The sequence below is a fragment of the Mixophyes fleayi genome, chromosome 10 (genome assembly GCF_038048845.1).
Source record: "Mixophyes fleayi isolate aMixFle1 chromosome 10, aMixFle1.hap1, whole genome shotgun sequence".
In the NCBI taxonomy this organism is placed as follows: Eukaryota; Metazoa; Chordata; class Amphibia; order Anura; family Limnodynastidae; genus Mixophyes; species Mixophyes fleayi.
Window position 1 is genome coordinate 58,355,107 of NC_134411.1, and position 23,370 is coordinate 58,378,476.

The window sequence follows — 23,370 nt, forward strand, 5'->3', positions numbered from 1 at the left end:
GTGAGGATGGAGCTTCCAAAGGAATTCAACTAATGTATATCTTACATCACAAGTATTCAAAATTTTTTCTTGTAAGCATAACATCAATAGGATTAAGCTGCATGAACACTATCAGGTGTTGAAGAGTTAATAGATTTCCTCACTTGGGAAATTTGCTGCCATTTTAGCAAAGGTTATTTCTAATATGAACATACTATACTATTGTATATTGTTTGTTTTTACATGCATCGTTGGAAAGAACAATCATAGAAGTACCATATATTTTGCTTCATGTGGTTGTCTATGAGCTCCTTTGTACGTATTATATTTTTACATTTCTTTGTTTGGGATTCGTGGATATCCTTGTATATGCAACAGGGCAGTCTCTAGAAGTGCGCTATCATTTTATCCAAATTTCTGATTATACTTGTAGGTTAATTGGCTTTTATCAAATTGTCCCTAGTTTCCCTCTATTTCTGTGTGTGTATGTTAGGAAATTTAGACTGTAAGCCCCAATGGGGCAGGGACTGATGTGAGTGGGTTCTCTGTACAGCGTTGCGGAATTAGTGGTGCTATATAAATAGCTGATGAAGATGACGATAAAGATGAAGCATATATGCATATTTTTGAGACCTTAAGCCCATTCAGTTTTTTTTTTAGATATTTAGCTGAAATTTTTTAAAACCATCAACTTATACCCTCAGTGTTATACTAACACTACTAAGAACACTAATGACTCAATATACTATTATTACAATGTTTCTATCTAGCAGCACAAGTAGCCAAGGTGCAGCGCAAACCTTTCAAATGGCACTTTTATCTTTGCATGAATTAAGAGTTAATTAGGTCTGGAATTATAGACACATCATTAGTGGAGTTTTAACTTCCACAAACACGCACGTTTTCTGAAGTTTACTTAATGCAGAAATTGTGGCGCTTTGATAAGTGTAAGAAAGTGTGGATAAAGACAATCTGAGGAAAAAAGATCACAGATCATCTCACCCGTTCCAGGACTGGAAAACAGGCACTTATGAATGACTAAGTTTCAAAGAACATATAATTTACTTGAACAGCACAACAGGAGAAATTGCCTAACAGTGTGACGGCTAACAGGACACGCCACGTCTCCCTATCTCACAAAGTAAGTGAATCTGACTTGAGCCTTCAGTGACATTAAAGATTTTTCTGCAGTTTAATAGAAACTGATACATGTGTATCAAACACCTTATCTGACACATTTATTGTGTAGCACAGATAGACACAATTTTAACAGTTCACATACTTATGTATATTTGAATATTCACTTTATAGAGCCAAGTAACATGAGCTTTTTCTAACAGATAGGGTGATGATAATGTGGTATTTACAGGAAAAATGACTAAAAAGAAACAGAAAATTATAAGAATGATAACAAAAATGCTTCATTGTTTTTTATGTGAATTGTAATCTTTAATGTTTGGAACATATTGGTAAAAACTACATAAAATGTTTACAGTTATTTCAGCTGTAGCTTGCAATATTCAGAATTTAAGTACACAATTTACGTATCATTTTACACAATAATGGCATTGTAATTGTTTAGACTTCTTCAATAAACAAAATAAAAGAAAAAAAGAAATAAAAAACAAATAAAAACAATATATATAATGTGACCAACAGGGGACGTGACCTGACAGAGTGTCTCCTCTTGCTGTTTCTCAATCTACGGCCATCGGGGCTCAAAAACTTTGAAAAAGTCCCAGAAACACTGCTAAATTGGGGGTACCATTCCCCCTGATTATTCAGAGGTCCTCCACCCCCAAGAAGCCACGTAATTTTGGAAAAGGAGACCTGAGGCCTAGCCGCCCGAGCGCGTGTGAACAGCAGAGACGGCCCTGAATCTACACGGGGTTGTAAACCCATGTTTGCTTTCTTAATCCCTTGGTGAGTGGCTCTGGACCCTGCTATCGGCAAGAGCAAGGTTGGCCCAGAGGACAGATGTCGACACCTCCACCTTCAGCCGACTCAAAAGATAACCCCCTTGACCTATTATCCGACCCCCCCGTGTCACTTACTGGAGGTATTGTTCAGCCGGAGGGCCCTCTGAGACAAGCTAGGATGCCACTCTGTGGAGAAACCCGAAACCGGAAATGCCAGGCCGTCATAACTTTTGGTTACCGCTGGCCAGACATTGTTGAGTACCGGAGCTGCAGCGACAGGAAAATGGGGTGGTCACCATCTGACCACACAGGGTTACTGGAGTACAGTTAAATGCTGCTGGGACATCTCCTCTGTACCTGCTGAAACATCCATTATACCCATATATTTTTCTAATTTGGATAGGGGAGACCAGTCGCCTACCCCCAAACAAGTCAGTCATACCAGAACACATAGCCATAAATAAGTCCCTTATTGGCTGAGAAAGAAAAGCACTGGGATCGGTGTTATTGATTAATACAAGCCCACACTAGTCTCTGCCTAACCGGGTGGTAACAGCTCAAGAGTCAATGCCTCTACAATAAGATGCAGTTTTAGCTGCTACCCACATGCACTTCCTACACTTCAGCTGGGAGTAGTTTGCCCACGATACACAAGAGCGAATTCCCTGACCATATACAATCATGCTTCATTTGCGCTGATCAGGCCGAACCGGTCCACTAGAGAAAACTATCTGCGCTATACAAGACCCTATGCATGGAACAAGTCTAATCAAGCATCGCCTGTGTTGAAAAGGCTGAACCAGACTTCTTGAAATCTCTAATTGCAAATTTCATACAAACGCCAATATGGCTCCTCAAAAAAATAATTAAACCATCTAAACCAGCGACACAGCTTCATTTCTTTAAACCTCAAAAGCAGGGTGCCTCGTCCTCATCCTCATCCTTTAGGATGGAGGGCAGCCTTAGAGAAGCGTACTCTCAGCTTGGAGTTACTCCGTTAGACCCCCCATCTCCTCAGGACTCCTCACAACAGATAGACCCAGACGCTCCAATTTCCTTTAAATTGATGCAACATCTGCTAGCTACCCTAAAAGTGGATTTTTTCGCGGAGGTGCACTCCTCAATCAAAGTTATTCAAGCTAAGGTGGTGGAATTAGGGAACAGGACTGATCATCTTTAGAATAATATGGAGGAAATGGTGACATTAGAGGCTGAAGTGAGCTCCATGATAGATAAGTTGGCGGACATATAAGATAGATCCCGCCGGAACAATATAAAGATACGGGGAAGTCCAGAACATGTCCCAAACACAGACCTTTACTCTTTTGCCACTGACCTCTTTCAGAAACTCTTACCAGCGGCCTTCACCCAGGAGTTATTTATCAATTGTATTCACCGATTACAAATAGCTAGGAATACTCCTGACACCCTGCCCAGAGATATCCTCTTATGCTTACATTTTTTCCATATAAAAGAGCGTATTCTGCTGGCAACAACAGAGGTGGAGGACTCAAAATTTCTTCAAGACCTACTGTTGTTTTCAGACTTTTCCCAAGATATGGTTGCAAAACGCCATTTCAACCGGTCACGAGTATTTTGAAAGACAATGATATTCCACACAGATAGGGTTTCCCAGTAAAGCTTCTGGTTCACAGAAACAGAGTTATGCACATCATTCCCTTGGTAGAAGTGGGGTCCAAGCTCCTGTCAAGCTGGAAGCTCCAGGCCTCTCAGCTCGATCCCAAACCCGTGCTTATATCAATAGAGACTGGTCTAAACAGGGGGAGTCTGGAATCCGGAAAATGACATCTTTGTAAAAGTGTCCTGTACTGTCACACTCTGACTTTACTTGGGTCTGATTCTCCTAACTGGAACTAGGGTCCCCACAGACGTTGTCCCATTTCACAACTATCTTCCGCCTCATCGTCTTACCTCTGGGTCACTGCCTGTGAGACATGCAGGTATGAGACACTTTATATCTATGCTTCAATGGTTCTGCAGATCCAGTTACTGCCTAAGGAGACTATGCAGAAAGGCTCATGGTATATGCTATACAACTACTGGTGATATATGTGACACTGCTGACCATCTTAACCCCCCTCTTTCTTCTTCCTCTTCCCTTCTGTTTTCTGCTCTCTTCACAATTTATACAGACTCCAAGAGACGATAGTCGACAATCAATTCCGTATCCCTCAATAAAAAGGCACATCGCTATTATCTTGGGAATGTATGTATGTATATAATAATTCTTCACTGCTATACCAGAGGATGATAGCCTTGGGGATGATGTTAAGCTTACGTATCTTAATGTAGTTAGAGATCGATCACAAGATTGTTTGAAACTAGTTGGACTGGGTCTAGTCCTTTCAGTTAAGTTCAGGTCCTACATTGTTGTTAACTTTGCTGACAGTGAAGTGGGTTAAATATTTTTCTTATTCAAGATTTGTACTCTTGTTTTTTCTATATATGCTTTTGGTAACTTAGCATGCGGGTGGTGATGTGTTGTGGCCCATGTCATGTACCCCACGGTAAGTATTTTGCCAGTTCTTTTCCCTTCCGGCAAAAGCTCTAACCCTATATATAGGGATGGGCAGCTAGAGGGATCCTGACACTAGGCCACCTATTTGAATCTGGTATGCTTTCTTCCTTTGCTCACCTTAGTGACCAATACCAGTTGCCTAGAGGGGACTTCTACAAATATTTACAGCTCAGGCATTGGTGACACCGCCACTTAAGGACCTGTCAATACGACCCCCTCCAGCATTATACTATACTAAATTAACAAAGGGAGGCAATAGACCAAACATAACTTCTTGATATATTATATTGACAACACAGAACCACCCAAGTCCAAAATGCAACTCCAATCGGAGGCATACCTCCACTTGGATTTTGTCAGGAGAGGATTTGGAGGGTATCTTTAGGAACTCTTTTAAAATGTCTAAATGTCTCAATCACACCAAAATGCTGGTGACACTTCTGAATAGAATGTATGTCACTCCGGAAAAGTTGCATAAGATGTGGCCCTTTGCATCTCCGACACGTTGGCGTAACTGTTCAGAGAGAAGGGATATCCTCCACGTGTTCTGGTCATGTCCAATACTATAGCCCCTGTGGAGTGAGGTATTTAACTTACTTGTTGCGATCTTTCGACACCTTTTCCACCCCTTCCCTGAATTGGCCCTTTTGCACCATTACCCAACCTCAATCCCACAATCGGACAGATATGTGTTGGGCCAGGTCCTTATAGCAACTAGGGCTGCTATTGCTCAAGCATGGAAACAACTATTTCCACAATCATTGTCAAAGATTATTTCCAAAATAAATTTCAGCTTCAAAATTGAAAACCTAGGAATGCCTTACTATACAGCAGCTGCCTCTCCACTAGTGAAATGGCGTGCTTGGCATATTTATAAGACTGAGGGAGAGGGAGCTCAGACACAAGCCTCACAACAGAACAATGATGACATCCCCTCGAGCTCACAGGCAGTAGTCAGCCAACAGAGTTCCAATGTTATGCTTGGGTAAGCGGGAAGAGTATACAAGGACATTTTTTGTCTTGCCTTTCCTTTTTGTTCTTTTGTGATAACATACCAAAATATTTCAGAGATGACTTGTCTAAATGTAGACCACTTATCTAAATTAATATTTTATGATCTAATGATGTGTTCCATATCCACTAAGTACCCCCTCCTTCCCCCAATATAATGTCTTACCACATCCCCCCCTTTCTTTTTTCTGTAAGCTTCTGTAAAAATTTTACAAAATTCTATAAAAATTTTCTAAGTTAAAAAATTTTTTTGGACTAATGTAGTTGATGGTATCTCAGCAGATCTAATAGGAACTAATAACAGAAATGAAATTCACAATGTATCCAGAAATAAAAAATCCTAATTCAAATTAAATATGGTTGATATGATTACATACATAAAATTAAAAACTCATTTGTTTTGCATTGGTACACAGATATTTCTGTGTACTGACCATAAAGTAGCATAGATTCAAGAATATACTTACTGTGTTAATCTTGCAATGGACATCAGCATACATATAAGACGCATTCCCTTCAACATTTATTGGTGTGCTGATGGGAAAAGTCAGCCTGCAGAAAAACAATTCAGAGTCTGAGAAAAGCTATCACAGAAAAGGGCATTCCATCTATTTTTTTTTTTCACATGTCCAAATTAATCAGAAGAAAATTGTTTGAAAATCAGTATTATTTTCCTCTAGTGCTTAAAAAAAAAATCTACATTTATCAGTAGAAACAGGAGTTAATGTATTAAGTGCTAGCTGAGAAAGCCTGTATGATGCATTCCAATTTACCCAATAAATCTTTTCCTCGGCCTATGGTGGACCCCAAGAAGTGGCCATAATAGGACCCGAGATTTCTCTTGGAGGCCCTGGGCATTCCCTGCATTTCAGGAATATGCATAGCCTTTTTCTCCCAGCAAACATATTTGAATTATACACCATCTCTGAGGTTAGGTCACGTCCCTCTACTTATAATGGGATGCGCTTCACCAATTACAAAGGCAATTTCACAGGAAATAACATTTGCAGGCACACATCAACAAATGTAATAAAAAATGTCATAACACAGAAAAGTGGCACGTGCAACAGAAAGTCCTGGGGGTAAATGTATCAAGCTGAGAGTTTTCCGGCGGGTTTGAAAATTTAGTACATTCTACAAAATGACAGCTAGAATCTGATTGGTTGCTATAGACAACATTTCCACTTTTCAAACCCGCCGGAAAACTCTCAGCTTGATACATTTACCCCCTGAAGTTCCCTCACTATCAAATTAATTTAAGACATAAAGTAAGCTAAACCAAACTGTTTTAGGATGAAAATTTAAAGTTTAAATGAATACATGAAAACGAGTAAAGGGAATAAATTAAAGGGTCTAAAGTGGTAGTAGGTTGGATTTTGATGGGACATTTTTACTGTTTCCACCCTGCATATTTTCTAGAACATCTACCAAAATGGAAAAGTAGTCGCTAAATGTTTTTATCGTGGAGTTTCCAAAAACAGTGAAATTTGGATTTTGTTATACAGCACATAACAGTAGTTTTGCAAGTTTTAAGAGTCATTGTGTCGCGGGCCAAAATGACCCAACTTTCCTCACCCTGCCCCGCCCCCCTATGTCCTTACTCTTCACCACCACATCCAGGTTCTCCTGGAGGAAAGAGTAAATGTTGGTAAGTATGATATTATTGCTGTAATTAAAATACTTTATATAATTATATATATTAACAAGGAGCGCAATGAGTATAACCTAGAAATACCTAAAAATATTTAAAATAAAATTAAATAAAAAAACTAGATATAGGGGATGGGAAAAGGATATGGAGAATTCTGTAGTGTTTGTTTGTTATTCAGTTTAATAAATATTCAAATCAAATTAAAGATTAATTTAAAAAGAACTTGGCTAACTTCAATTATGATGATGTTCTCAAACCACTGATACAGGAACATACCAAAATAGTATTTAGAAGAGCTTCGACTTTGAGGAAAAGACTTGTACCGAGTTTTTTTTTAAAGCATTAGCGAACAAGTAAATTATAATAACAGGGAGGCAATAACATGGCTGCCAAAAAAACCAAATGTTTTTTTTTCGCTGCAATAAAAATAATTGTATTACATGCAAATTTGTAAGAAATAAGAATAATTTGAATCATTTACATCTAAAGAAAATGTCACACAACTAGATCTTAAAATACAGATTTCTGGAACATCGGAGAAATATCCTTAAAAATAATAGAGCACACAGTCTGTCAAGACATATTGAATTAAAGCATGGTAGTGATGTGAATTGTATCAAGATTATAGGGATTGAGCATATTAAAGCCACCCAGAGAGGTGGCGACAGGTTTAGTAAACTTTGTAAAGAGAGGCCTATTGGATGTATTCATTGGGGTCTCTATATCCCAGAGACCTCAATGAATCGATCAAATTGAATATGTTATGAGTTGAAAGATCAAACTATAATATGAGAAAAGAGTTATACTATCAAGAAGAGTTTTAACACAGAGGTAGTGTTGAGAGCTATATAATTATAGGTTGTGAGTTCTAATACAGAATGGTAAATTAACTGAATCATAATTTTTATAGCTTAGCTTAAGGCTTTAGTTCATGTAATTAGTATTAAACTAGGGTGGTGATAAGCAAGATCACTATAGAATAATGGTAAAGTTTTGTACTACACATGAGAAGATTGTGAGTTTGACTCTGGCTAGTATTAAAGTAATTCTATCGTTTTCAAATAAGCATTGCCCAAGCGATTGTATTGTGTTTCCAAAGCACAAAGAAATTTATTTTAGCAGATGCAAATACTATCAGTTCATTACATAATTATAATACAGTACAGCCAATACCAAAAGATAAATACATACCGCTGCGCTCGCTTGCGCAAGCTGCGCTCACACTGGTACCAGCGAACAGTATTTCACTCCAGAATACTGTGGTCAGAGAATGACTGAAGCCAGTGGAAGCACAGCTATATTATATACACTCAGTGTTACAGAGAAAACAATGCAGATGACGTGGCTTGCTTCTATAGGTCCAGACTTCAGGTGGGTCCAGTGTAAACAGGTCATAGGCTAGTTCAAACAACCCCCTCCAAGGCTGAGGGTCAACATTCCAGATGATTCTCCCGCCCAGAAACCAGTTTAAGCTAGTCTATTTAAACATTACAGTCAGTATCACTTTAAGTAATTATTCACTAATATCACTAACTAGAGTATGCAATGTGCGATCTCTTTGGCGAAAGAATCGGACAACTGCTGATGAATAGGGGATTATAATGATACCAGACATGACACATTTCCTATAACCTGAACCTTAAATAACACTAAAGTGTACATATAATCATAATATATAAACTAATAATAAACTAAATATTATCTGCTCATAAATCACTGTGGATTGGAATCAATATAAATATGAAATATATAAATAACTAAATGTTGTAGTGCGAGTGTGTGCATGCGTATTTTACCACGTGATCGTGCCATGCCACGTGTAGCGTGGCATACTGAGTGCAATCGCACGATAAAACAATATTAACCAATATACTTTCGTTCATCCAATTATACGACTTCGACAGTAGATATATATAAAAGAGATTAAATGTATTATATTTTAATTATTATTTTTTAAGAAATGAATATATATATTTTATAATGAAGACATTTGTTTGTGAAATTCCTAAAAAAATAAATAAATAAGAGTTTTAAATTTATATGGAATATATATCACCTTCCACAATAGTGAAACGCATATGTATAGTTAATCAGATCTGAAAATGCTGTTTTTTTTTAAAAAAAATGTTGAATTAACAGGTGTATCCTAATTAATCTTTTTCTGATTGGTGTTGGATTGTTTAAATAAATGGCTGAATTGAAGATCTACTATCCCTGATGAAACCACGATAGTGGAGAAACATGTAGGTAATTTGATATAATGATGCAAATATTGCATCATCTTAGCCCCGCCCCCTGATGTAATTGACCAAAATTGTGACAATCGTTTAGAGGCAGGACCAAAATGATGTGATTCGACAAGCCCTGGTTCTTATGTTTCCATATGTTGCCTTGGAAGCATAGTTGTCTACTCTTTTTAAATGTCCTGGAGACTCACAGAATAATGGGAGGCCTCCCAGACTCCTGTGAAGGTAGACAAACCTCCAGAATTCCTGCTGCATACTACAAGAAAATACAGACTACTCTGATAAATAAATGTTGTAATACATGTATTATACACTATTTTCCTCTAGTGTTTCCTTTAGATAACTGAACTCTCAGATTGTGATACACATAGAATATAATAATGAGATTATGTAACGTATATATCTAGCAGAAAATAGATCTGTACTACAAGAAAATGGTCATGGTTCTCAAGGACTCAGATGTAGTCATTACTTAGTCTTCTCCCCAGTGTTAACTAAGGATAACCGCCCAGTAACATTATCCAGATCACAGGTGTTCTGACAGAGACCAGGAGCAACAAACTATTGAATTGGCAATACTCTGTTGGAAAAGGCAGTCTTTTAAAGCCAGACACAGGTGATCGGGATCCAGAACTAATGATGAGAGCTTAACCCAGGCAGATTCTGGCATAGGCATAGCAGGATCCATAGAGGAGTTAATACACTGCAGGCATGTCACGGAATGAGATGTTAGAATAGACCTCGAAGCCTGCACAGGTAATAACTGTCCTCCAAGAGGTGTGGAGTCTAACGGGAAGAGAGGTATTCACCAGGGATCCCCGAAAGGGGGATATGGGCTTGGCGGTTCTCTAACCGCAGTTAGAGGTCCTCTAGGAGGCACAGAGCAGGGTACGACAGGGTACGACAACACAGATGAGACGAGAGGCTGAGCTGGAGCACCGGAAAGTAAGCACATAGATAGAGCCAAGGAACCAGATTGAATGACAACAGCACTGTAACGTGGAGATCCTAGTAGGTAATAGAGCGCAGGATTGACTCTGATGCGTAGTGTTCTGAGGAGCAGACCGCAATCAGGATTGGGAGGTGAATGACCCAAACTAGAGTAAGAAGCTATGAGCTGCAGAGCACAGGAGTGCCGAGATCTTGGTGAACAGTATAGTCAAAAACAGGATCGATGATGATACACAATGCTCTGCAGATTAGCCCCAGATCTTGTTTCTGGAACAGGTAACACTGGAGCAATAAGGTCCTGAGAGGCGGTATAGCCTGGAAACAGGATCGATGACGATGCGCAATGTGCTGCAGGTTTTACACAGGTCTTGACCACGGAAGGTAGGAGGACATGCTTTAAATAGTGAATTGACCAACGGTCAGCCAACGTACATCCAGGGAAAGTTTGAAAGTGCCGGGCTTGCACATGCACAGCAACTGCCGGGCAATGTTCTCACAAAGGAACGCTGAGCACACTAAACGATAGCAGTAGTCAAGGGAAACCACGAGATCAGTGATCCCAGACAGAATAGCAGGTGAGATGTGTGATAAGGCAGAGGCAGATCATAACAGGTCGGAAGTGTACGTTGCTTTGGATGATGAATTGGATGTACTTGCTTTTACTAGTGGATAGTACTTTCCTGATCTTGCACGGTGCAATTGTATGCAAAATATGGCATGTATCAGCATTTACATTTCTTAATGAATCAGGTCCTTAATGTCCTGGGGACAGTCTCTCTAATATGCAAATAATGGTGTGAAAATGAAAAAACATACAGTCAGCGCAATTCTGTGGACGAAAATGCCTTGTTAAGGAGATGTCAGAGGAGAATGGATAGACTAGTTTAAGCAGACTGCATGGTGACCGTAACTAAAATAACCATGCTTTACAACAGTGGTATGCAGAAGATCATCTATGAATGATGCAGAGTTCTCTGATCTCTACAGCAGCAGAAGACCACACTGGGTTCCACTCCTCTCAGCTAAAAACAGGAAACTGATGCTACAGTGAGTCTGAAGTCTGAAAACTGGACAGTTGAAGAGTGGAAAAATGTTGCCTGCTCTAACAAATCTCAATTTCTGCAGCAACATGCAGATGGTATGGTCAGAATTTGACATAAACAACATGACTCTTTGGATCCATCCTGCCTTGTGTCAAAGTTTTAAGCTTGTGGTAGAGGTGGTGTATTGGCATGGGTAATGTTTTCTTGGAACACATTGGGTCCCTTAATAATAATTGAGCATTGCTTAAATGCCACAGTTTACCTGAGAATTGTAGTTTACCATGGGCATTTATTTATGACCACAACCTACCCATCTTCTAATGGCTACTTAAGCTGCCATGGCACAAAACACATGTCATCTCAAGCTGGGTCCATGAACAAGACAATGAGTTCAGAGTACTCCAAAGGCCTTCACAGTTACTAGGGGTATATTTACTAAACTGTGAGATTGAAAAAGTGGAGATGTTGCCTATAGCAACCAACCAGATTCTACTTGTAATTTTGTGGAATGCACTAAATAAATGAAAGCTAGAATTTGATTAGTTGCTATAGGAAACATCTTCACTTTTTTTGAATCTGCAATTTAGTAATTATACCCATAAATGTAAATCCAATAGAGCACCTTTGGGATGTAGTGGAGCGGGAGAATCGTAGCATGAATGTGCAGCCAAATTTTTTTTACAGCTAGTGCTTGATGATGTCATGACAACATGGACCAGAATCTCTAAGGAACATTTCCAGCACCTTACTGAATCCATGCCACAAATAATTCAGGCTATTCTGGTTGCAAAGGGGTGTCCTACACAGTATTAGAAAGGAGTACCTAATAAATTAGCCTCTGAGCATATAAAAGGAAAAAGCAAGAAGTATAAGCGCTCTCGTGACTCAAGTAAGTCAGCACAAGGCTTGTATTACAAAAAAATTTTCATTGCACTTTTAGATGTTTCTTTCTTTCCTTTAATGATGTATTAGAATACCAAAAAACACTTTATGGACTAAAGTATTTGCCCACTTCTGTTAATTATTGAATTGAGGTGTTTCAATAAGACCTGTTGCCAAAGGTGTATAAAATCGAGCACCTAGCCATGCAGTCTCCATTTCCTAACATTTGTGAAACAAAATGGGTCAAACTATCGCTGCTCCAGTATCTCTATTACCATCTCCAGAGTACTTCATCGTGACAGCCTCGGTTCTCTCATCGCTACTTCTCAGAGCCGCTACTGCTCCTGTGACTCATTAGCTGTTATCCCGGGTTATCTCCGTTACTTCAGTCTGCTCTCAGCTCGTGGTCTGTATTGAACTATCGCTGCTCCAGTATCTCTATTACCATCTCCAGAATACTTCATCGTGAGAGCTTCGGTTTTCTCATCACTACCTCTCAGAGCCGCTATTACTTCTGTGACTCATCAGCTGCTGTCCCGAGTTACCTCTGTTACTTCAGTCTGTTCTCAGCTTGTGGCCTGTGTTGAAGTATCACTGCTCCAGTATCTCTATTACCTTCTCCAGAAAACTTCATCATGACAGCTTTGGTTTTCTCATCGCTACCTCTAAAAGCCGCTACTACTTCTGTGACTCATCAGCTGTTGTCCCAAGTTACCTCCGCTACTTCAGTTTGCTGCCAGCTCGTGGCCTGTGTGAACTATCGCTGTTCCAGTATCTCTATTACCATCTCCAGAGTACTTCATCGTGACAGCCTAAGTTCTCTCATCGCTACCTCTCAGAGCCGCTACTACTTCTGTCACTCATCAGCTGTTGTCCCGAGTTACCTCCATTACTTCAGTCTGCTCTCAGCTCGTGGCCTGTGTGAACTATCGCTGCTCCGTTATTTCAATTACCATCTCCAGAGTACTTCCTCGTGACAGCCTCGGTTCTCTCATCGCTACTTCTCAGAGCCGCTACTGCTCCTGTGACTCATTAGCTGTTATCCCGGGTTATCTCCGTTACTTCAGTCTGCTCTCAGCTCGTGGTCTGTATTGAACTATCGCTGCTCCAGTATCTCTATTACCATCTCCAGAATACTTCATCGTGAGAGCTTCGGTTTTCTCATCACTACCTCTCAGAGCCGCTATTACTTCTGTGACTCATCAGCTGCTGTCCCGAGTTACCTCTGTTACTTCAGTCTGTTCTCAGCTTGTGGCCTGTGTTGAAGTATCACTGCTCCAGTATCTCTATTACCTTCTCCAGAAAACTTCATCATGACAGCTTTGGTTTTCTCATCGCTACCTCTAAAAGCCGCTACTACTTCTGTGACTCATCAGCTGTTGTCCCAAGTTACCTCCGCTACTTCAGTTTGCTGCCAGCTCGTGGCCTGTGTGAACTATCGCTGTTCCAATATCTCTATTACCATCTCCAGAGTACTTCATCGTGACAGCCTAAGTTCTCTCATCGCTACCTCTCAGAGCCGCTACTACTTCTGTCACTCATCAGCTGTTGTCCCGAGTTACCTCCATTACTTCAGTCTGCTCTCAGCTCGTGGCCTGTGTGAACTATCGCTGCTCCGTTATTTCAATTACCATCTCCAGAGTACTTCCTCGTGACAGCCTCGGTTCTCTCATCGCTACTTCTCAGAGCCGCTACTGCTCCTGTGACTCATTAGCTGTTATCCCGGGTTATCTTTGTTACTTCAGTCTGCTCTCAGCTCGTGGTCTGTATTGAACTATCGCTGCTCCAGTATCTCTATTACCATCTCCAGAATACTTCATCGTGAGAGCTTCGGTTTTCTCATCACTACCTCTCAGAGCCGCTATTACTTCTGTGACTCATCAGCTGTTGTCCCGAGTTACCTCTGTTACTTCAGTCTGTTCTCAGCTTGTGGCCTGTGTTGAAGTATCACTGCTCCAGTATCTCTATTACCTTCTCCAGAAAACTTCATCATGACAGCTTTGGTTTTCTCATCGCTACCTCTAAAAGCCGCTACTACTTCTGTGACTCATCAGCTGTTGTCCCAAGTTACCTCCGCTACTTCAGTTTGCTGCCAGCTCGTGGCCTGTGTGAACTATCGCTGTTCCAGTATCTCTATTACCATCTCCAGAGTACTTCATCGTGACAGCCTAAGTTCTCTCATCGCTACCTCTCAGAGCCGCTACTACTTCTGTCACTCATCAGCTGTTGTCCCGAGTTACCTCCATTACTTCAGTCTGCTCTCAGCTCGTGGCCTGTGTGAACTATCGCTGCTCCGTTATTTCAATTACCATCTCCAGAGTACTTCCTCGTGACAGCCTCGGTTCTCTCATCGCTACTTCTCAGAGCCGCTACTACTCCTGTGACTCATCAGCTGTTATCCCGGGTTACCTCCGCTATTTCAGTCTGCTCTCAGCTTCTGGTCTGTGTTGAACTATCACTGCTCCAGTATCTCTATTACCATCTCCAGAGTACTTCATCGTGACAGCTTCGGTTTTCTCATCGCTACCTCTCATGAGCCACTACTACTTCTATAACTCATCAGCTGTTGTCTCGAGTTACCTCCGTTACTTCAGTCTGCTCTCAGCTCGTGGCCTGTGTGAACTATTCCTGCTCCAGTATCTCTATTACCATCTCCAGAGTACTTCATTGTGACAGCCTCGGTTCTGTCATCGCTACTTTTCAGAGCCGCTACTACTCCTGTGACTCATCAGCTGTTATCCCGAGTTACCTCCGTTACTTCAGTCTGCTCTCAGCTTGTGCCCTGTGTTGAACTATTGCTGCTCCAGTATCTCTATTACCATCTCCAGAGTACTTCATCGTGACAGCCTCGGTTCTCTCATCGCTACTTCTCAGAGCCGCTACTACTCCTGTGACTCATCAGCTGTTATCCCGGGTTATCTCCGTTACTTCAGTCTGCTCTCAGCTCGTGGTCTGTGTTGAAGTATCACTGCTCCAGTATCTCTATTACCATCTCCAGAAAACTTCATCATGACAGCTTTGGTTTTCTCATCGCTACCTCTAAAAGCCGCTATTACTTCTGTGACTCATCAGCTGTTGTCCCAAGTTACCTCCGCTACTTCAGTTTGCTGCCAGCTTGTGGCCTGTGTGAACTATCGCTGCTCCAGTATCTCTATTACCATCCCCAGAGTACTTCATCGTGACAGCCTAAGTTCTCTCATCGCTACCTCTCAGAGCCGATACTACTTCTGTCACTCATCAGCTGTTGTCCCGAGTTACCTCCCCGTTACTTCAGTCTGCTCTCAGCTCGTGGCCTGTGTTGAACTATTGCTGCTACAGTATCTCTATTACCATCTCCAGAATACTTCATCGTGACATCTTCTGTTTTCTCATCGCTACCTCTCATGAGCCACTACTACTTCTATGACTCATGAGCTGTTGTCCTGAGTTACCTCCGTTACTTCAGTCTGCACTCAGCTCGTGGCCTGTGTGTACTATTCCTGCTCCAGTATCTCTATTACCATCTCCAGAGTACTTTATTGTGACAGCCTCGGTTCTCTGATTGCTACTTCTCAGAGCCGCTACTACTCCTGTGACTCATCAGCTGTTATCCCGGGTTATCTCCGTTACTTCAGTCTGCTCTCAGCTCGTGGTCTGTGTTGAAGTATCACTGCTCCAGTATCTCTATTACCATCTCCAGAAAACTTCATCATGACAGCTTTGGTTTTCTCATCGCTACCTCTAAAAGCCGCTACTACTTCTGTGACTCATCAGCTGTTGTCCCAAGTTACCTCTGCTACTTCAGTTTGCTGCCAGCTCGTGGCCTGTGTGAACTATCGCTGCTCCAGTATCTCTATTACCATCTCCAGAGTACTTCATCGTGACAGCCTAAGTTCTCTCATCGCTACCTCTCAGAGCGATACTACTTCTGTCACTCATCAGCTGTTATCCCGGGTTACCTCCGTTACTTCAGTCTGCTCTCAGCTGGTGGCCTGTGTTGAAGTATTGCTGCTCCAGTATCTCTATTACCATCTCCAGAAAACTTCATCATGGCAGCTTTGGTTTTCTCATCGCTACCTCTAAAAGCCGCTACTACTTCTGTGACTCATCAGCTGTTGTCCCGCGTTACCTCCGCTGCTTCAGTTTGCTGGCAGCTCGTGGCCTGTGTGAACTATCACTGCTCCAGTATCTCTATTACCATCTCCAGAGTACTTCATTGTGACAGCCTCGGTTCTCTCATCGCTACCGCTCAGAGCCGCTACTACTTCTGTCACTCATCGGCGGTTGCCCCGAGTTACCTCCGTTACTTCAGTCTGCTCTCAGCTCGTGGCCTGTGTTGAACTATTGCTGCTCCAGTATCTCTATTACCATCTTCAGAGTACTTTATCGTGACAGCCTCGGTTCACTCATCGCTACCTCTCAAAGCCGCTACTACTTCTGTCACTCATCAGCTGTTGTCCCGAGTTACCTCCGTTACTTCAGTCTGCTCTCAGCTCGTGGCCTGTGTTGAACTGTTGCTGCTCTACTATCTCTATTACCAACTCCAGAGTACTTCATCGTGACAGCCTCGGTTCTCTCATCGCTACTTCTCCTGTGACTCTTCAGCTGTTATCCTGGGTTACCTCCGCTACTTCTGTCTGCTCTCAGCTCGTGGCCTGTGTTGAACTATTGCTGCTCCAGTATCTCTATTACCATCTTCAGAGTACTTCATCGTGACAGCCTCGGTTTTCTCATCGCTATCTCTCAGAGCGGCTACTACTTCTGTGACTCATCAGCTGTTGTCCTGAGTTACCTCCGCTAATTTAGTATGCTACCAACTCGTGGCCTGTGTGAACAATCGCTGCTCCAGTATCTCTATTACCATCTCCATAGTACTTCATCGTGACAGCCTAAGTTCTCTCATCGCTACCTCTCAGAACCGCTACTACTTCTATCACTCATCAGCTGTTGTCCCGAGTTACCTCCGTTACTTCAGTCTGCTCTCAGATCGTGGCCTGTGTTGAACTATTGCTACTACAGTATCTCTATTACCATTTTCAGAGTACTTCATCGTGACAGCCTCGGTTCTCTCATCGCTACTTCTCAGAGCCGCTACTACTCCTGGGACTCATCAGCTGTTGTCCCGAGTTACCTCCGTTACTTCAGTCTGCTCTCTCAGCTCGTGGCTTGTGTTGAACTATCGCTGCTCTAGTATCTCTATTACCATCTCCAGAGTACTTCATTGTGACAGCCTCGGTTCTCTCATCGCTACTTCTCAGAGCCGCTACTACTTCTGTGACTCATCAGCTGTTATCCCGAGTTACCTCCGTTACTTCAGTCTGCTCTCAGCTTGTGCCCTGTGTTGAACTATTGCTGCTCCAGTATCTCTATTACCATCTCCAGAGTACTTCATCGTGACAGCCTCGGTTCTCTCATCGCTACTTCTCAGAGCCGTTACTACTTCTGTGACTAATCAGCTGTTATCCCGGGTTACCTCCGTTACTTCAGTCTGTTCTCAGCAGGTAGCCTGTGTTGAAGTATCGCTGCTCCAGTATCTCTAATACCATCTCCAGAAAACTTCATCATGATAGCTTTGGTTTTCTCATCGCTACCTCTAAAAGCCGCTACTACTCCTGTGACTCTTCAGTTGTTTTCCCGAGTTACCTCCATTACTTCAGTCTGCTCTCTGGTCGTGGCCTGTGTTGAACTACTGCTGCTCTACTATCTCTATTACCAACTCCAGAGTACTTCATCGTGACAGCCTCGGTTCACACATCACTACTTCTCAGAGCCGCTACTACTTCTGTCACTCATCAGCTGTTGTCCCGAGTTACCTCCGTTACTTCAGTCTGCTCTCTGCTCGTGGCCTGTGTTGAACTACTGCTGCTCTACTATCTCTATTACCAACTCCAGAGTACTTCATCGTGACAGCCTCGGTTCACACATCACTATTTCTCAGAGCCGCTACTACTTCTGTCACTCATCAGCTGTTGTCCCGAGTTACCTCCGTTACTTCAGTCTGCTCTCAGCTCGTGGTCTGTGTTGAACTATCGCTGCTCCAGTATCTCTATTACCATCTCCAGAGTACTTCATCGTGACAGCCTCGGTTCTCTCATCGCTACCTCTCAGAGCCGGTACTTCTTTTGTGACTCATCAGCTGTTGTCCCGAGTTACCTTCGCTACCTCAGTCTGTTCTCAGCTCGTGGCCTGTGTCGAACAGCTGGGGACCTGGGAGAGTGGGGTGGAAGCTCCAGGATCCCCCAGCATTGTCTGGAAGTCTGAGCACGGTGGCTGTGCCAGGGCAAGGAATGTGTGCCCTGGATGAGGGGGAGAACTCCATGTCACTATAGAGAACCCAAGAAAGAGGGGGACACTTCGCATGGAAGAGACCCTGGAGTGAGGGTTGCTACAAGAGGCATGGTAGCTGTATTGTCAGAGCCTGAGGCTGGGAGTACACAGAGTGAAGTGTCAGAGCCCACAGGAGACATCATCCCCGCAGAGGAGGGGTGAGCTGCAGTTGAGAGTTACACAGTATGTGTCAGAGCTGCATTGAGAAGAAGCTGCCTGCCTGTAGCATCCATGTGAGTGCCCCTGCAGAGAATGGGTGATCTGCAAGACATGTGATGTATGTTATATAACATCTGGATAACAATAAGAACTGTGCAGGAGGAGTAATGAGGTATATTTGCAACCATATTCGTATTGCTCATTAAGAACTGTGCTGGAGAGAGTAAGGAGCTGTACATATATTTCTTTATTGCTGCAACCATTATGATTATCGTGCTGGAGGAAGAAGAGTGTAAATAAAGAGTTCAGTTTGTGATAGAGATGGCCTGGCGCCCAAATTATTGTGACTTTTATTGCACTGCACCACAAAGTGACGTTACCTGTGTCCCACTAACTACAAAGAAACACCTGCATGTGCAGGGACCCCCTGATCATTTACACCCATGCCAATCAGCTAGCCAGGGCTTGAGGAGGAGGTGCACTGTGTACCCTTTGCACCCCACAATACACACAGTGACAGGGGGTTACATAATGGCGCCCAACTTGGGGCTCAAGCACAACAGGTGGAGCAAGTGCTTGCAGGACACAGGGACTGCGTGCAGTGTGTACAGCCGGAGTAACACCCTTGGGGCACCATGTCTGACCATCTTTAGGTGCCCAACAGAGACCAAGGGTAATAAGGCAGAGGTGAAGCAAGTTGTTTGCTGAGTTCTTTCCGGGACAGTATATGGAGCAGCAGTGTGCTTGTTGCTGAGACTTGTAGTGCCACTTATCCCAGCTGAGTGGGAAGCAAAAGAAGAAAAGGTTCAACGTGTGAGGTGTAATTACAATGCAGTCTGTATATTGCCTTTCCTGAGGATTTGGGGGAGCAAAGAGAGGCAGACTGTGCAATGTGACATCTGTATTTTGCCCTTCCGGAGGATTAGGGGGAACAAAGAAGGCAGATCGTCCACGTTGGAGAGAAAGGGGGGAAGGCAACCCCGCTGGTCAAATGCCACCCCTGCATATATTACTGAGATGTATTTGTTGGGAGGGGCCCACAAGAGCCACCTGTCTCTTTTTGACCCAGGAGGGGGGAGACATGGGCAGGCACGGGCAGGTGCTACATTGCTTTGGCATAAAGCCACATTTGAATGTACATTGAAAGAAAACAGGACACCTGTGACTCACATGTTTACAGTTAATAATAGTTAAAGTACTTTTCTAAAAGTTAACCTAGATTGTCTTGCACCGTAAGTATTATATGTATTGCTACAGATATCCCTTAAAGTCCGTCTGGAGAAAAGAAATGGTGTGGTTATGTTGTTCTCTAAGTAATAGACATTGCGTTTCTAAACATTTGGGGGGATCAATTTTATTTGGATACACTTACACCAATCAGCCACACCATTTAAACCACCTGTCCTACCTTAAGGGGACCTAAACAATATTTTGTAGGTACCGCCAAAACAGTTCTGACCTCTTGTGGCATGGACTGCACAAAACCTCTGTAGGTGTCCTGTGGTATCTGGCAAGACATTAGTAACAGTTAATATAAGTCCTGTACATTGCTAGGTGGGGCCTTGATAACATTTGAGATCTGGGGAATTTGGAAGCCAAGGCAACATCTTGAACTCTTTCTCATGTTCCTCAAACCGTTCCTAAACAGTTTTTGCAGTGTGACAGGGTGCATTATCCTGCTGAAAGATGCCATTGCCATCAAGGAATACCGTTGATATGAAGGGATGTACTTGTTCTGTAACAATGTTTAAGTAGTTGTTATGTGTCAAAGTAAAGCCAGGATACAAGGTTTCCCAGCAGGACATTTCCCAGAACACTGTCTCCTCCGGCTTGTCTTCTTGTCAAAGTGCATCCTTGTGACATCTCTTTCCTATGCAAACGACGCATATGCACCCGGCCATCCACCCAGTTGTCCACATGATGTAAAAGACAACAAGATTCATCAAACCAGACCACCATCTTCCATTGCTCTAAGAACTAATTCTGGTGCTCACGTGCCCATTGTAGGTGCTCTCGGCAGGTGGACAGGGGTCAGCATTAGCACTCTGACCAGTATGCGGCTGTGCAGTCCCATGCACAGCAAGCTGTTATGCACTGTGTGTTCTGACTCCTTTCTATCATAGCACCTTTTTATCATAGCCAGCATTAACTTTATCAGCAATTTGTGCTACAGTATCTCTTCTGTGGGATTGGACTAGATGGACTAGCTTCACTCCCCACATGCATCAATGAGCTTTGTGCACACATGACTTTGTCACCAGTTCACTGCTAGTCCTTCCTTGGACCACTATTGGTGCGTAATAACCTCTGCATACCGGGAACACCTCATAAGACCTGCCATTTTGGACATGCACTGACCCAGTCATCTAGCCATCACAATTTCGCTCAGATCTTAACGCTTGCCCATTTTCCCTGCTTCTAACACAACTACAATAACTGATTGTTACTAGCTACCTAATATATCCCACCTCTTGACAGGTTGTAATGAGATAATTAATGTTATTCACTTCACTTGTCAGTGGTTTTAATGTTGCGGCTGATCGGTGTATATCACATTAATTAGGCACAGAGAGTCCAGGGCCAGGAAGGATCATACAGAACAGAGGGTATTGTAAAAACATACGTTAAACATACCAGATGGTTTGGTGAAAGCTGGGGCGTAGCAGGTGCTCCAGACGCCTACGGCAGTGCTGGATGCCAACAAGAGTACAATAACTGTGTCTGACACCTTCTGCATCTTTTTTACTATTATAGATGCAGGATGCAGAAATGATGTGCCTACATCATTTGCATATTCAAAATGCAATAGGCGCAATTGAGAGAGGAATTCTTCTTCATTCAATTCCTGACAGAATTTTTTTCTATTCCTGTAGAGGCAGCAGTGGCCATGCCCCTGACCTCTGTTCCTCCAGAGTAACCTTTGCTCTTCCTCCACTTGATGCTTAGTCCCTGAGCACCTCTGCTCCTCCCCGTTTCTTACATTGTTTAGATGCCTGCGACACCCAGGGGTGTAGGAACCAGTGGGGGCAGAGGGGGCAGTTGCCCCCCCATGATTTCTGTTGGGTGAGTAAAGACTGTGTTTTGCCCTCCCATGAACTTCTACACAAAAGACCTCATGCTACTTTCTGAAGTTATGGTACCTGTTCTAAACTTTTTTAAATTATAGATTGTCTTAGTATAACTACCAAATGTTCTTTAATATAGATTGCCTTAGTATAGATTTAATACAGATCGATTGATTTGTTTATTTAAAAAATCTCTAAGTGTTCCGTTCATGAACATTTAATAAATAACCTGTATTGATGATGAACAACTATTTACTTTAAGTTTACCCCGAAGTTCGTGCAGTGCGTCCAGTAACAAACATGAGATACAGCAAGTATCTGTAGCAATTGGAAGTTAATATAAATAATAATATTTATTTAATAATGTATAATTTGTTATAATAAAATAAACAATAAAACTGGGGATGGCCAACCCCTGAAACAGTGACAAAAATTAACATAGGATTGGGAGTCTTTGTATATCTACAGTCACTGTAACAATTGTCGTAAAACGAGATACCAAACGCGAGAAAAAGGGGCTCCAAGATTTATAGTAGTCCTTGGCATTTTGACCCTCATAACAATTTCTTGTTATTACGCCCCTGGTGACACCACCACCCCCCAGTCCCCAACCCCAAGTGAGTAGGTCTCTATAAAACCCCATGTCTCTCTCTCCCACTTTTACTCTTACCCTGCACCTTTACCAGCTTCCCCATTATTCTGCCCTCTCTCCCCTCTCACTCATTACCTTCCTCCTCCTATTCTACTGAAGTCGCAAGTGTCCTACTGGCTGCTGATCAGAAGTATTGTGGATGAACCCAAGGATGGCAGGTAAGGACAATATTATTTTAATCATTTCTACCCTATAACCCAGCTATAACATTTTCTGTCTTTCACCAGAGAAGGTTTCAATATGCAAATTGCAAAAGTATTGTGGCGGTATTTGTACCTCCATAATATTTTTTTCTTTTAACAGATTTGAATCATTTAAAAAAACTTTTTTTCTTGAACAAAACATTTTTAATGTTTAAAGCCTCTTAAATAAATGTTAGCTATTTTTTTAGCTTTTTTACTTTTTTTCCCTAAATGAAAAGTGAAATGAAAATGAAAGCCCAAATCTGGCAAGATAGCTCAAATACTGGCTTGGTAAAGTGGTAAGTTAACCCTTACTGCATCTATCTTGTATTTCGAAGCCCAGCCAGGATGCCCCCCAGAGAATTCCCACCCTGGAACCCTGGATGAGGCAAACCGTCCTCCTGAAGCTGAAGGAAGTGGACGGAAGAGTTCCAGATCTGACGGCTGAGACCTATGGGAAGAAGATGGTCCTTGAACAAGGCTTCTCGAAGGCTGAACCCCTCAGCTTTCAGACCTACATTAAGGGGATCTTCTACATCACCTTTGCCTCCATAGCAATCTGCAAGAGATACTGAGAGGCAGTGAAGTCAGCAAGACCGGAATCTCCATTTTCTCGATTTGTGGTGAACTGTCCCATCCAGAGAGTAAAGAAGAGTGACGGTCTCCATGAGGAATCCTCACACCCCTGGCAAGGATATTGCTACCTTCCTGAACCGCTTCTGCTCCGTGGTCAAGGACTGCTCCAAGATCCTGGATGCTAATGATTTCAGGACAGGCAAGTTGTC

The 23,370-nt window shown here is 42.4% G+C and overlaps 1 protein-coding gene across 3 annotated transcripts in view; it reads right to left on the reverse strand.

The window, feature by feature from the left end:
• The window catches only part of TSNAXIP1 (translin associated factor X interacting protein 1), a 403,075-nt gene that overhangs the window by 313,324 nt on the left and 66,381 nt on the right, over positions 1-23,370 (reverse strand). For all 3 annotated transcript variants that reach the window (XR_012679541.1, XM_075188810.1, XM_075188811.1), the window contains exon 2: positions 5,916-6,000. Coding sequence is in view for 2 of the 3 variants with exons in the window: in XM_075188810.1 (XP_075044911.1) it covers positions 5,916-6,000 (85 nt within the window). In the remaining variant the exon portion in view is untranslated. The remainder of the gene's footprint in view (positions 1-5,915; positions 6,001-23,370) is intronic.